Consider the following 17,150-nt stretch of genomic DNA (forward strand, 5'->3'; position numbering starts at 1 on the left):
GTAAGGTTTTCAATTTTAATTTACAAACATGCTAATAGAAGTTTTACTTGATTTTGAATTATGTAAAGGAATTCATAACGTCTTTAGATATAAAAAGAAAAAAAAAACTGTTAATTTCTTCTCCGATAATATAAAATGAGCAACACTTGAGATTGAATTTAGATTCATTGTATATAATGTTATATATACATAAAATAATGTTGAAACGATTACAAACAAAATGAAAAGGAAAAACGAGTCTTAGAATTTCCGTTGATAGTTACTTGCAATTGTTGGTATGACACAAAGTACAGTAATAGATATATGTATGCCGGTGTAATAATATCTACATGCTTCATATCATGACGCGCATGTGTGGTATTATATCACTTCATTTGTTTGACCCACATGCTTGAGACAAACGTTATCTTTGTTAGTGTCATGTTTATTAGTTATGCGATTTCGTTATCATACAGTCGCAGGTCGATAACGACTGTTGACTACGTGTATTAATTTTTCCTCTTGTTCATATTCTCTTTATCCATATTTTCATTTGTTCTTAATGTTATTCTCTGCTTTAAAAAAAAGTCCTTGCAAATGTTTCATTATTTAATATTTGGTCGTACACTTAAAATGTTTTCAAAGTTCGCTTATCGCCGTTAATATAATTCATAACTTTATCATGTATAGTTATTTTATCGCGATAGTGAGGTAAAAAACCGACAAGAAACAAGATTCATTTACACCTTTGGCACTAAGATATTGAGATAACTATGGTCGGATGGCCAAGGTGACCTTCGTTGGCAGGCAGTCACACCGCGACTTAACGGCCCCTCTATTCAATGTAAATTTCTACAGGGTCCTTGTTCGCTCGTCCGAAATCGCACGACTTCGGAATTGAAAAATAAACTCACAAGGAAGCCGCGTAATAAATTCGCATTTCACTACATACATGCACCAGCGCTGGCCGTTTTAAATAACAAAAGAAACAACACGTGCTTTGCGTTGTCGGCCATTTTGCAGTATAAATAGCAAGATGGCGTCGGCCGTCGGTTGGCGAAAGTACTCGGTAATTATAAGCGACGACGCGCGAGAAGGCGCGCAGAAACGAAACGCGAGGATCTATGGCTCGCCGGTGCACGCGACGCTTGGCTTGATTTACAACGCTCTCTGCTCCACTGTTCCCGCTCGGTCGATTGTTCGCCCGCTCATGTGAGCGAGACTCGCGATTCTGTTATTGTTTCCGACGGCCATGGGAACTGAGATCGCATGGCTTTTCAATGACCTTTATTGCTTCTGTGATTCTTTTGTGAAATTGGATTCGTGCACGCAATTCAAGTTCACTTCTGATGGTTTAATTATAATTTGTTGTTGTTAACAATAAGAAAATTGTTTTATTCTTCAACTAACCATTAATACTTGTACTTTTCGAAGAAAAAATGTACAAAGCCTTTAAGTTGACGTACAGCCATTAATCATTAATATTTTTATTGTGAAATGCGAATAGTTCCTGCTATATCTTTTTAATTTTTATATGTCATACGATATATAAGAATGTCGCTAAAAAGTTTTTTTTTTATTAAGAACAAACAATTGTCACAAACATCAACTCAACGATATTACTTGTATATAAACCTCAAACTCGCGATTTAAATACAACTGTACTATTGCGCATGCTTATAGTTTATATATAGTTTAACAGATAATTACGTCTCTGCATCATTGCCGTTCTTCGAGATCAATATTTACTCTAATTCTTGTAATAGCCACTTTTAACTTAAACTATGTTTATCTTTTGTATTTAAATGAACATGAAAGAATGACTTTTATCGATAGCTGTTTGAAAATTTTACATTACAATTATTTTCAATATAATATTTAAGGACACAGCAAAGTTCTGTACAATTGTAGGCCAGAAACGTGTAAACATATAGTGAAACGATACAGTTGTGCTAATTTTGTGTTGTCCATGGTCGACTGCTTGTTATCGTTGTACATTTAAGTAAGTAAATAAACTCATTTATATGCGCGTGCAACCTATTACAAATTAATGAATCCTACTACATTATCGAATGAGAAGCAGCGTCACATGACCTCATTCCGAACATATTTATATTTAACGCGACATCGCCGGACTTCGTCAATATTTTACTATTGACTGTATGCACACACAAATTATAATGATAATTTGTTTATATATATTAATCTTAGTTGTTGGATGATTAACATCAGTTTTATAAGCATTAGGAAAATACATATAATAACTTGTTTTCATACGAGTTGACCAAGATTTTTTGAGGACGAGTTTCTTGTGTGGCGACACGAACGTGGCGACACGAGGCGTGGATAGGACCCTCAGTAGGTGGACGATATAGTTAGGGTTGCGGATGTCAGTGGGTGCGAGCAGTGCAAGTCGTGGCCGTCTTTGGAAGAGGCCTTTGATTTGGAGTGGGCGTCCATCGGTTGATGTAATAATGATGATGAATAAGAAAGTTATTTTTTTTCAAGTTACCGAGACGACTGTCAAAAGAAAGTATTATACACCAAATGCTTCGTAATTTCAATGATTTATAAACAGGACTTCATTCAGATAATTTTGGAGACGATAAGTCGGTGCGATTAACGAGCCTTGGTAGTGTTGGAATGTTTCTACAAAGAAATGGGTGTGCAGTCGTAATATTCTCTTTTTATTGTGAACACTTTATCAATTCCGGAATATTGTTATAATTTTTTTCAATTACATGCTAGTTATCAATCGCACTTTACGTTTATAAGGTGCTGGATGGATTGGCTGCGTTTTAATTGACTTCTCGTGTAATTAATTGTATGTAGTGTTGTAATCTTCAACTTGACGTATAAATAAATGGGCACGTCGATATCGCGTTAACAATTTCACTTGTTTTGTCATCGCATCAAGCAGCTTTGAAGTGAAGCGTCCGTATTATTGAAGTTGCCATATTTCAACAGAGAACGTATGCCAACTCGTTTGACCTCATTCCTCGACACTAGCTCTGCGTAAACTCTCATATTGGGCTTATGAAAACACAGCTATTTATAGTCTATATCGAGCCGCACCAGACCGCTCGTATTATTTATCTGTTTAACAACGCAAATGTTTGCCAAGTGCGGTTTTGTTTTCAATCCTCATCGCCGTTCTCTTCATTTAACGACTGCGTACTCGTTAAAAGAATACAACTCCTTTTCCCGAGAAACCAGTTCACAACGGTTAAATAACTTTCCATTTATCATAAATAAAGGCTTTATACGTTATTTAATAGTATTTAAAGTAGGAACTTTATTAATACAACAACTTTCTATATTAATAAAGTTAAAATAATGAAACATTCCTCCAATATTGTAACAGATTTCTTAGTAAGATTACCAGTTTCTAGTTATTATCACTTCCACGAAGTTAAATCATGCTATTTATATATTGTTATTCTTAATGGTTTTGTATTAGTATGTCTGGCTTATAAATAAAGACTATTAATACTTTGACGTAATATTGAACGGTTTTAAATATACATTTAATTGTAAATAATTATTCTTGCTTGACATAAATATGAGTGTGTGAATGCATTTTGTGTTTTTTATTTTAATATAAATGATTCATCACACAGACTAAGCAGTTCCATATGCAATGCATTCGTGCAGTTACCCATAATTTCATTTATTATAAACTATCTGAGCATATATTGCTTTCATGTTACTGATAAACAATAAAAAATCATCGTTGCAATTAAATGTTATCCAAAATTTCCAAAAGATGTTGTGTTATTTCTTCCCGTGTTGATGTTATTCCAATGAAATTATCCTAACATATCACCCACGAGGTATATCGGGCAACGTACGCGCTCGAGTGCCCATTTCTCACGTTCTAACCAGTTCTGGGGACTGGTTAGGTCGCATGCCGATCAAGAAAGGTGCTCGCGCGGTGCCTTAAAGGGTGAAATAGATTTTTGTGCGCTCTCATATCTTCAACATGTGGTCGGATGTTAGTCCGTAATCGTGCGATCATGGGCTCTATCAAAAATATGTTTAAGCAATATTTACAGACGAATTGATTTTATTATTTCAAATCTTATTAAAGTTTCACGTAACTTTTGTACGAATTAGGGAATTGTAATGATATCAAAATTTAAAATATTATTTATTATTACGTTATGTTTATTATTATTTACATTTCTTTTACATTTCACACAGGTATTATATACAGTGTACATGTTTTTTTAATTTCTTTTCCGATGTTACAGATAATATTATTCTAGTTTATATTTATATCTATTTACTATTTATGTTCTTTTTATTATACAGTCATATTCCGTCGTTTCGAATATAACGTGGAATTTAAGGTCTCTAGATAAATACCAGTGACTAAATAAAGTAATAGCTCTAAATAAATTTACTATTAATTAATTTCGCTACATCCACCTGCGCTGCCATATGGATTATACAAAATAATACAATGCTAAGATTGCCATTCAAGTAAATTAACTTATTAGAAAAAAAAACCATTTTTTGCATTATTTGCATTATTTAACTTTTTTGTTCAAGGATATCTATTAAAGTTATAATAAAATAATAAGACAAAGTGTTTTCAAAATTCGGATTACCACATAGTAAATTTGAAGTTTTTACATCTATATCCTGTTTTAAAAATATTCCACCAAAAAAAAAACATCAACAGGCAAAATATTGTATCTAGAATACTGAATGTACCGTCACAAACATCTAAGAAAAATTTCACAAATCGTCGTAAGATATTTCACAAGTATTGACAGGTGATTATATTAAACAGCGAGCGACCGCTTCGCGTTATTATGTGGATACGTTTCTATTGCATAACTTATAGAACCGGTTCCAATAAAATGTCAGTCGAGCTATACAAGCTATTAATATTCAACTGTTTCTCGTTGCACGCTTTTAATACAATAATGGATGACGAACATTTTTGATTAATTTATTGCGGCGCGGAAATCCACTTTCCCAAGTTGGTTGCGGTTCAGAATAGGTGGAACAGTTTATCTATAACTTAAAACATGTTTGCGTGAATAAAATCCTATTAATATTAAATAACTCAAGGAAAGAAGATTAGAAAAACCTTGTTTAAACTTTTATTATTTAATTTGTCAAAGTAATTGTTCAACCTTTGAGAATTAATTAAAACTAACGGTTGAATTATATGTAATATTTAGAATATAAATAAACCAGTTATCAAACTTACAATCGTAATCGCAGCAGCGCCTGGGGTGACGCGTTGGCAGTGTAATCACCTACCCGCCACATGTGACGCATGTATTTCATGGTTTACTAAACCGCCAGCTGCTTCTACGGCTGCGACAATGTGGGCAAATATTCATAGATATTAAATGATAGCTACGTCGCAATGTGCACCTGCTCTTTACAAACTTAAAAAATTGCGGCGAAATATTTACTAAAAAAGATTCCTCGTCTTTAAATAAAAAGGTGCTGAGGAAATCCGTACCCGTTCGTTTATACTACAAAACTTTTTAAGATATACAATGTAAATATTGTTCCAAAATAATAATAGCTTTTTTCTAAATACTAAAAGCAATACTTATATTACAAATGAGGTGAAAACCATAAAAAGATTGTTTAAATTATTTGGTGTACTCAGGAGTAACTAACTCTTTTACAAGTTGGTTGAGGTAAACTGTTCGATGTAAATTCTAGACCACCGGCAAATCTCCAAAGGGGAAAAAACAGGTAATAGGTTTGAACAAAATAAAATGAGGTTGTTTATTCCGAGCGCCTTTTACTAACAAAAACAGGTTATGAAAACCGGTATACGCCCGCCATTCTTGTAGGCTTCATAAATATTCCGTGGCTAAATATTTAACCATTGAACTGATGAACGTTGCAGCTGTTTTTATTTTTGTAATTCGTCACTTATTCAAATACATGTAATAGTCTAATTTCATTTCAAATTTGATTTGTTTACTTCCTTAAGTATGTAATAAATAACTAATATTTTTTCTTTTTCTTTCAGGCCCCACCCAAGAGCTCGAGCTAGTCGAGATAAACAAAAAAGGTAAAATGCATTTACATTTTGTTTGCCATTCAAGTATAAATAATTCAATGGGCATATATTGATCACGTTATACGTTGGATACGATTTTAATACCAAATGACCAGCGTACAGTTGTCGTCATTCTAACGCAACCGTTTCATACATCTTTTATTTACGTGCCGCTTGAGGGTTCTCGTGCTTTAAATTTGTTCTAGAAAATATTTTTCGAACATATAATTTTCTTAATAAGATATAAAAATTTGCGCAGCTACTGTTACTATTTGTTTTTTCTGACTTGCGTTCGTCAGTTGAAAATTGGTTGAATTGCTTGTATTTAGTATTTCTTTTTATATACCCATACTTCGCTACAATTTTTTTATATTTATGCAATCTAAAAATTTAGATATTCTTTTGTATCAAATACACAACGTTGAAATTATTAACCGCTTCCAATTAAAGCAAATTTAATATTATTGTAAATGTTTTATTTGAATAGCAGGAAAGTTCCCAGCGTAAGGATTTTTAAAAGGCTTGAAAACAAAATCAGCATTCATATCAAGTATTCCTTAATTTTACATTCAAATGAGTGTTTTTGTTTCTCGAGCGTCATCTGCGTATGTATGTGCCGTGCCTCGTTTATGCATCACACTATTCGCGCATTAAAAAGCAGAGGTCGCCGCGGACGGCAAATACATTTGTTATTATCATTACACGATCTAAATTTCAATTCGGCATCCGAGTAACGGGGTCACAGCGCTTTTGATAAATATTTCTACATAATGTTTTGTTCTTTTACCTACTTCGTTCATAGAACACAGAAATAGATTATTCTTGTGTCAACATTATGTATTGACCTGACTATGCCCTTTAAATATTTATTACGATCATAAGACTTGTAACATAATCTATTCTGTTATCATTCTATAAAAATGGATGTTATTGATGAACGAATCATTTTCTGATGTTCTTAAGAATCTACGATGGTAAAATTGAATAATATTAGAATAACAACGTGCGGTGAAAATAAAATAGTTGCTTTACAGTGTTAAAATTTTTGTTGTTAATTTAAATAAAGAGTGAAGTTATTATAATCAAAGGTATGTACCATGTGCGCAATATCTCAAATCTCGTATATATAAAAACATAGTTTTAATTTAACGAATATTCATGACATGAACAGCTTCGAAACAATTTTATAGCAACGCCCGAGAACCGGTCTCTCGATTTTTTGTTGATGTTGTTGAACTTCTGATCGTGGGATGAGGCAATTACGACTGTTGTTGTCGGGGGTTTACGATGCGGGGTGTATTTGAGGACACCTGCTTATTAACGCCGTAGTTTTACGGAAATGATGAATGTTTTAACGGTTCACTATCAATTAATTGTCTTTACGTTATTTAATGTCTACACAATACACGCACATAACGGTGAGATTACAATAGGTAAATACATTTATTTCACATAATTTGTTTAATTTTGAGACATTATTAAGTTATAGAAGCTTTATTGCAGAAATATTTTTTTAACTTCTACTAATATTTTTAATACTCAAGACGTTGACATTGAAATGGTCAACCGAATACGTATTTATTGGGCTTGCTTAAGTAAATAAATAACTATTTTGTGAAGCGTTATTTGGTGATTGTCATGACAAGTTTGAGTTCTATTATTTAAGATAAATTGAAATCGAAACTTCGTCAGCATTGACATTGACGTCCATTATTCTAGCGAGTATATTTCGCGTACAATGATTGGCACGTACAAAGGCCAGAGAACAAAGCCAATTTAGCTCTAGAGAGGTCAAACGAACGAGTCCGACCAGAGTAAGAAAGTCGCCGGTGAAAGTACGCAAGCGGGGCTAATCAGTTCCACAGATAATATAAACTACATTTCATAATCCAACTCGTAATAAAACCGGTTCATCTCGTCTGCGCATACCATGATAACCTTTTTATTACTATTTTATGAAGACTTTTGGTATTGTAAGAAAGATAATACGTAATATTGAATTTATGAAGCTTATCGTGCCGATCTGTTGACGTAAGTAGGAAAAATTGGTTTTCGCTTCATGTGACAGTTTAACAGGTTTGTCTTGTCTTTGAAAAAAAAAATTATTGTTCTAAATATTTACATTGTCATGTTCGCTTCTTACGTGAAGTATATATTTGTCACACATATCAGCCATATTTCAATAGATATAGCCTAGTACTAAAACGAATATCTTATCTTTTGTTTTTATCTATTTGCTATAACTACATAGGAGCAGACGTCTGTGTATTAACAATGTCATAAAATCTGCTTTAATAAGAACTAGGAATGAGTGTTACGAAAGAATGCAATTGTGTTTCTTTTAGCGGAAACAATTTAAAAATTAAGTTGCTGAAAACTTGGAATGCTCGCAAAATAATTTACTTGTGTGAAACGAATTCAAGTTTCTTGCTAACGTTTTTATGAGTTGTAAAGTGAACAAGCAGGCAAAGGTAGCGAGGTAGCGGCTATACCGTTATAATTGGCAGTCTCCCGCACTGGTTTGCCACCAGCAAGTGGCCTGGCGATTGCCTTTATTGCATTAATGAGCCCGCATATTGAAAGTTCGTTGCCCTAAAGACGGATCTAATGTTTGTCATTTGTTAATGCTAATGCCTATAAAATGTTTTATCTAGAGTACTGGCAAACTCGGCGTACGTTTAAATAAATATTCGCACTATAAATATATTTTAAAGGTATCTTTGAAAGAACTGTAACTGTTGTGGTATATTTTTTTTTGTAAGACTTAACATAAATACACAGTATGATTGGTTACAGTTGTAGTAAAAGCTTTCAAGAATTGAATTTATAGATCATTTGCTGTCAATTAATGTATCGTACACCCTGCCCAAAAATCAATGGTTTAAGATATAATAAATAACGCCAAGATGATATAGTAAGAAAATGGGTTTTCAAACTAACTAATTATTGTTTACTATCTATTCCTGCAGACTTTGTCCTTGCCAAAAAATATTGGCTCGTTGTTTTTTAAAAGTTTCAGTGTGATCGCTTGATACAGGTTGATGGTAAATAGATATAAAAACTTTCAAGATTTTTGGTGACAAACAGCTAAACATTAGCCCTACTAACGGTTTTACAACATGTCACAAGTCAACCTACTTTTAACGTTAAATGACACGTGTGGGTACACGGGGTAAAAATAGAAGGAAAAGTTATAATTTAATATATAATAATAAACAAGTAGAGAATGCAACGAAATAATTTGCCTTTTATTTAATTAGTGTACACTACGCTCGTATTCCTTATCAACCATGGTTTATCGATATCTTATCAATGCTATCATGTTGTAACATCGCCTTATTTTTGTGATTTTTTTATCTGTTTATTATAGCTACGATATCAAACGTTATCGAAAGATAAATGTTACCGCTATGACATTTGCCAGTTATGTAGAAATATGATTTGAGTAATTTTCCATGTGAGTGTTTATAATTTATTTTATCAAATACCAATGATATTATAGATATTTAGTGTTACAGTTCAAATGTAACAATACATTAAAGTTGTTTGGAAATCTTGTGTTCATATTTGACTGAAATATATTATTATTTCAAGGCGTAAAGTAGACATATTTAGTCTGATCAAACTTGGCGTCTTTACACGACATTATGGCAACAACATCAAGGCTCGATCCATACACATTGGTTCACAACCGGTTGCGAAGCGTACAATTTCGCGTGACTTTCTATAAGACCCACGCTGGCTGCCCTCGCGTTCGAGTCCGTAATTGCCCTACACTTTACGAGCACCGATCGCTGTAAGCAAGTACTTTTTGTAAAGAGTTAAACAAATTTTCATTATCGTGTACATAGTTATATCAATTGGTTTGTTCATCATTTATTCATGGTATTCATGGAACATGTTACACTAATTGTATCTAGATTGTTTCTAAAAATGCTGATGTGGAGTCCAATAGTAAAAAAGACGAGTGATTACGACATATAATTGTCAAGCATACAGGCACAAAACTTAAAAAGTCCAAAAAATCTATTATAAATAAATTTAAATTAGATGCATTTGTGGCAATATTATTTTTAATTTTAGTTTAAATTTGTTGTTATTTAGTACATTTGAATGTATCAATGTAGTTTTTTTTTAAATATATTTAAATAACTAGTACAACCACAAACGACATACCAGAATTATAAAAATAGAAATAAATAAATGTTGAGTTCTTTTGTTTGATGATGTTACCACTTCCTAATTTTGCGGCTTTTTCGAAAGGGATTAAAAATCGTTCCTAATGGCACGGCGTTTTAACTTTTAGTTTTTGACAAATTTTACGGCCTGCTACTTTTTATGTACTATTTGCATATTTTTTTTAGTATTTTAATTGTTAAATATTTACTCGTTCCGCGTTCGTTAACAATTGTGTTTGTTTGTTTGCAATATCGAAGACCTTTATTACAAAAATGATGTTCACTTCATTGAACTAAAATAACAAACTGATACCAAGTTCCCGCAGAAAGGTTAATTGTTTTCCACTCGTAATGTTTTTCTCATTGTTCTTAACTAACTGTACTCTTGACGGCGCAATGAATAATTATTGTGTATTCTCAAAATCAAGTCAATAACAAACGGTAATTATATTTCGTTACAGCCGTAAATCAAGTCTTTAATAAAATATTTAAATAAATCAATTAAGGAAACTAATTGATATAATATGTTTTATAAGAATACGAATGAGGAATTTATCTTTGTTTTGTTTATATAAATAATCACCCGCGTCAGACATCTGTAATTCGAACACGACACGGATTCGTAATCACGAATGCCCATTAATAACTATTTTTATTTAATAAGTTATCAGTAAGCACAATTATTATTCATTAAAATAGTTACAGTGCAAATTATAATACTGTGTTATATGTATACATTTTGTTACGCCGTCGCAAACTATTCATTATACGGGTGTTTTGTTGTAGGAGTAAAAGCTTTAAAGGATATATTTACCTCATTCGCTGTGAATTAATGTATATAGTAAACACTATTCAAAAGATCGAGCAGTGGTAAAGAAATGAGACTTGCAGTCGTAACCGCGTTCGATTCCCGGGCCAAAATTTTGTATAATTCACAGTCATGCATTGATTATATAGGATTGCCACTGCTCACCAACAAGCTTCTAGAGGATGGACAGTAGCGTCCTCTGCGTACCGTAATACCACATTTTGATAGCCAACCCTGACAAGCTTGGCGTTTATCTTATATCTCCCCAATATATATCTTTGAGGGAGGTTTATGCCTTGCAGAAGATATCTATGGGTTCAAACGACAATCTAAAAAATTAATTAAAGTATTATATTTCAAAATATTTACATTGTACAGGATGATTGGAAATAGGAGTGAAATCTTAAAAGCTTTTTGTTGGCTAATGAACTATACGTTCTTTTCTTTAATGCTATAATACCTGTAACTGTATGTCGTTACGATTATTATGTTTGTTCGTACTAAAAAAAAGTGATTAATGAGCATATTGCATTAAATATTAATCTTAGTTGCCTGTACACATATACATTATCGTAATTATTTGCTTGTAGTAGGTAAGGTTTTTTGAAAAGACAGACGTGGCCTATCACTGTTGTATCTACTGCACCAAGAGAAACTATAATCGATTGAGACTAGAGAAGAAATATATCTGCGTTGAATTTAAAACTATAATATAAGGTATGAATTATATGACTATTTAATACAGTCAAACTTGAATAAGGCAAAGCTAATGGGACGGCGGTCTGTTTTTACAGGTCTCTCACTAATACGAGTTTCTAATTTACAGATCTACAAGGCGAAACTATCTCACTTATAAGAGTTTCATAAAAATACGGTAAATATGTACGTAATTGGAAACAAAATATTATATAGTAGAAGTATTATATAGTAAATTATGTTTCGAATACTATGTAAATTTCTAGAACTAAAGTATACCGTAATAGACGCACATTTGGTCATTCCAATAAAATAACAGTCTCTTGAAATTTAGAAACGTGACATAAAATACCAAAAGTAAACAGTCGTTTACAGAAGTATACGAAAAAATTGCACATCTTACGTAAAAAGGTTCACGCGTGAAAAAAGTACGTAGCAGCTCGAGCCGAGGCTCCCGAGGGAGGCTTCGTCCTTCGCTACTTTTAAAGAGGTTAAGCGCTCGATGCGCTCTGCCACTGCCACACATTGGGCAGCATTGATAGCCCGGCACCAAAAAAAATCTATTATTTGACAACATATTTACGGATTAGATTACCTTTAACAATACACGTGTCTTTTTATACTTTAATGATTGAAAGTTGTTACGATAACATTACGGTGACTCAAATGCTAGCCATTGAAACAATAGAACAAAGTAGGTATGATGTATCGAGTGAGCATGCGGCTGTATAATGATTGTATGTTAATAAAGTCGGCTCGTGATTTGAATTGCATCGATCGATCCGCGGGGAAAACATCTCTTATACATTTCAACACGTAATCAGTGAAAACAAAGTAATAACATGTTTTGCTGGTAAAGCGATTATCTACAGGATGATCAGTCGAAGGTTTAAAGCGGTGAATGTAGAGCTCATATGTCAGCAAATAGCTTTAAAGCATTTACACCTATTTCCAATCACCTGTATAAAGTGACTCTTAAATATGTTACATTAATTTATTTGTAATATTGAAATGTGACAGGCCGATAAATCCTTCAAGTAGTAGCAGTCATTGCGGTTTTATTGTTATGCTTATTTGACCAGTCACTAATTAACTTTAATGAGACGTGACTATGTACGGGGTGACAGTACAAAATAAAACTCACAATACGTGCACGCATATAATATGCACATAATACCATGCAATGTACAAATTAATACAATAGAAAATGATTAATGCATGTATGTATGTAATGTTCAGTGGCAAACAGCTTGTAGCGCTCTAGGGTCCGGTGGGGGAGTAATGTCAGCAGAAGTAAGTCCCAATCCATTGAAATTTTCGGTTTATTAAAAAATTACTAAAAATAGGTTTTAGGTGAGACGCCCCACGTATGTCGAAATGATTTATTAATGACAAGGGTCACCCGGCGGACAATGCTATAGCAGAAACAGAATCGTATCTAAAGACGACTGGCGTTCTTTTTAATTAAAACCGTCGCTGCACGGAGTATTGTTTTCTTTGCAGAATTCGGTACAAAAGAGAAAGTGAATTAGGCTTTCTACTGTGTATCTGCATTACTGTAATACGATTTGTCGCATCAAATTTATGTGCACTAAAGAGACGGATACAGGCGAATAATTGCGAGTATTAAGAGCTTAGTTTCAAAAATTAAATTGTTTGATGTGTTATTCAATCATTTATTCATATTATTGTTCACGTAGAATCGATAAGTGGCCACTCGTTTACGTCATTGGAAGAATGCTGGAAGTGGTTAATTTCACACAAACTAGAATAAGATCAAACTCTTCTGTATTGACATTTTTATGACATACGTTTTCTGCTACATGGCGACCTTAAGCGAGAGCAGCGGGAGCCAACCAGCACCGACCGGGGCATGACCACGACCACTCTGACAAGAGTGCACGAATGGAAAGAAGATTCTGCTACCCAAGTGGCACTTGCAGGGGCGGGGCACAGAGAGCGCTTAGCCTAAAACTTCTTTTAAGGTTACGAGTTCAAAGGCCCTGGGAAGTTTCGGCTCAGGCACCTACATACATACTATTATTTCTCCAGATTTGATTTTCTCTTCCGCCTTGTGGAGAAGATCCAAGAGCCCACAATTAACTCAGACAGTTTTGTTTTGCGGTCACTTTTACAACATCCTTAACACAATAACAGACGTGATTTAAAAAATAAATCTCCATCTGATCTTTATGTTCGACGCCATGTTGGGTTGATTTGATAATATCGAATCGAATGTTTCCACAAGATGGCCGGTCGAGCGCGGCGTCACGAACCGCGCTTACCTGCTGTACGACTACTTTCTCCTAACGGGACTCGCCTGCCTCCCGCGACCCGCTCGTCGCCCGCGCACACGATTTATCTGCCGGATTCGCCGCGATAACGCCATTATACCACTGTGAAGTAATATTTGTTTCTTTATTGCAATGCAAAGTGCGCTTCTTAAGAGCCTCGTTAAAACGTATATAACAAATACTGATTACTTTTCCCTGTACTTTTCACAGTTATTCTTTAGGTTTATTTCGAATTTTTAAAACTCCATGTCATGTATGTATACAGGCGATAAATTGCCATAAAGAGGATACTTTCAAAAATTGTTAGAATTACATCTAACTACTTACGTGTTTTTAAATAGGTCTATACAGCAAAGTTTGCTTCTAGATTAAGTTAATCTTAAGTTTCTAGATTTACTTTAATTATTCATCGCAAGAACTGGCATAATAGAGACAGCATACAAGACTGAATAGCCATCTATGGCCAGTTAAATCGAATATAAAATAAAATAAACATTTTATTCACCATTGATAATTTACAATGTAAACAAAATTTTCATCAAAATCATTTCTGATCAAAAGTTGTGTAGCTTTTGATAGACTTAGATAAAAGCAGTTAAAGACCTTGTTAAACAGAGAATTAACAATAAAAATACACGCGAAATTACTTTTTTTCAAGCAAACTTTCGACATTGCCGTTGACAGTAGAGGTCAAATAATAATAATAATTTATTTTAGTGCACGGAAGGAATATAATTAATTGTATGACAGTTATTACACTTTTTTATCAATATTGTGTAGTAACGAATAAAGTCCGTTAAATTGTATAAAGTAATAATTTATCGTCGCTAAACATAGGAGGCAGTTTATGAATGTCAGTTTTGCGTTCGCTTTTGAGCGTAGAAAGTGTCTGGCCGCCGTCCAAAATCGCACGAATCTTCCGAGAACTGCACCGATGCGAGCGAGCCGACTTAATTGAGGCTCGGCTATTTAACCGTTGCTAAATCTCGCTCGTGACTAATAACCGATTGCGCTCACTGGCACAGGTACAATGATTAAAGCAGGAATTCCTAAAGGTTTTCTGTATCGCTACATCTCGCAGCGCCAGTATCGTATTGATTTCCTTTCATCGTAAAAAAGGTATTGTAGATTTGAAAGGCCGAGAGCATAAAGCGTAAAGGCAACAAAAAGCTACTGCACAAAAACATCGGGCACGGGGCGTCGGTGCGGTTACTCGCACGACTTGCATTATTCCGACGTTTGAAACGAAACACATATGCGCAGCAGATGTTTGGGGTTCCTTTCCGAATGTATTATTATGGTACTACCACCCTCACCCCGCTATCGCCACCCCGCTGCGCAGTCACTGACCTCTTTTTGCCGATGCACGAGTCGGTGTAACTTTGTTTTTGACCTGTTTCGTTACTCGTTTCACCCGGTCTATTCGACAATATTGGCTTTCTTCCACCGCCTTAGGCTCGCTTTTAATGACACAGATGAATTATTTTTTATTTAAAGTTCACGTTCTCGAAACATAAATATAATGATTTAAAGTTTTGGATATAAATATAACTTCGCGTGAGCAAACACGTGTCGTGTCTTAGTTGAATGCCGCCGGGGAGACAGGTTAGTTATGTTATTACACATAGTGCTCAAATCTTGTGCTATGTGCTACTATTTTTTTTTTACCTTAAGAATCATTTCTCGGTTCGAAAATATTTAAACCTGTTTAAGGTTAAAAAAAGAAAGATATTGAAGAAGTTTAAATTTTTTGTATAAATTAAATAAAAATATGTTAAAACCACGGAGAGGAAGTTCATTGCTCTAAAATAATTAAGTGAAACCATCGAGCGCGAATTTATTAAACGCAAAATAAGCACTCGCCCCGGGCGTAAATGTCGAAATATTTACGGCAATATTCTTTTTTGTTTCAAGTCTATATTTAAAATTGGTTGCGTACACAAATAATGTTGAACAAACTCGATTTGTACATGGAGAAGTTAGTTTTCAACTTCGTTTAATTTGCCCGTTTATTGATTTTGTATCTAAATATACATTTGCAATAAAAGTATTTTTACTCACAGTTTACTAAACTATTCTTAATTTTACTTTACAAGTTAGATTGCGTTATCGTTCCAGCTAAGGCTTACTACTGGAACATTTATCAAACACAAGTTGCTTTGAATAAACTTTCATGGAGTGATTTCACTTTTATATATGATTATCAGAAAATAGATTGTTCTCTTTAGGCTATTCAATAATTAAGGCGGCTCGGTTTAACGTTTGAATGGGTCATAACGCGGGTACGTGCTGAGCTTTGTGCACATATGTTTCGTTGCTTGATTCTCGCTTAGCATAGTTTTATTTACTCTCGTTTCAATTCACACGATCATCAAAAAAGAAGTTACCTTCAATGTCTCGAGGGGCTGCCCCCTGTATCTCATTCAGTCAAGCAATACCTATGTGATTTACCCAGGTAACCGGTTCATTGATATCGCTGCCGTCTCGCACGATTTCATCTTCCGCTACGTGGAACACGACTACAGGCTAATTAGTCAATTATTTATATCTGGTTGACTTTGAAAAATTAGCACTTGCGCTTTTATGAAGTCAATATTATTGGGTGAAATTATCTAAATTGAACTATTAATAGACACAATTAGCTCCCTTTTACTTTATATTTCCTTAGTCCAGATGCAACCCTTTTTTCTTACGGGTATCATACGATGGCAATCATAACTAGCAACTATTAAACGAGTTGTACAAAGAGTGTTTGGAAATAGGAGATAAATTTTAAAGCGGTGAATGAATTTATAGCTTATTTGCAGTCAATTTATGTATGGTACAGCATATTCTAAAATCAGTGATTTCTGAATTAATAAATAACATATGATAATATGATATAAAAAGGCGTTTAAAGTTCGTATCACTACTTATCAAAATTATTTACTGTTTACTATCTTTCCCTGCAAAAAAGTAAATAAAAAATTCAAGTAACAAATTTTATAGTGGTCCCTCTGATTGGAAATTGATGTCAAAGCTTTTTGCTCACAAAGAGCTATCCATTCACCCCTTTTAAGATTTTACATCTATAAACAATCACCGTGCATGTTTTTAATTAATAGTCTTTGATCAAGCAAGTCATAGTACGAACTTTGTAAATATGTATGTAAAAT

General features: G+C 33.7%; 1 protein-coding gene across 1 annotated transcript in view; it reads left to right on the forward strand.

The window, feature by feature from the left end:
- Kdm3 (Lysine demethylase 3) overlaps nt 1-17,150 on the forward strand; it is a 165,866-nt gene that overhangs the window by 111,396 nt on the left and 37,320 nt on the right. The window contains exon 8 of the mRNA XM_068761134.1: nt 5,990-6,031. Coding sequence (XP_068617235.1) covers nt 5,990-6,031 — 42 coding nt within the window. The remainder of the gene's footprint in view (nt 1-5,989; nt 6,032-17,150) is intronic.

Source organism: Battus philenor, unplaced genomic scaffold, assembly GCF_028537555.1.
Source record: "Battus philenor isolate CCGP_79_NKW_IND1 unplaced genomic scaffold, ilBatPhil1.0.hap1 SCAF_14, whole genome shotgun sequence".
In the NCBI taxonomy this organism is placed as follows: Eukaryota; Metazoa; Arthropoda; class Insecta; order Lepidoptera; family Papilionidae; genus Battus; species Battus philenor.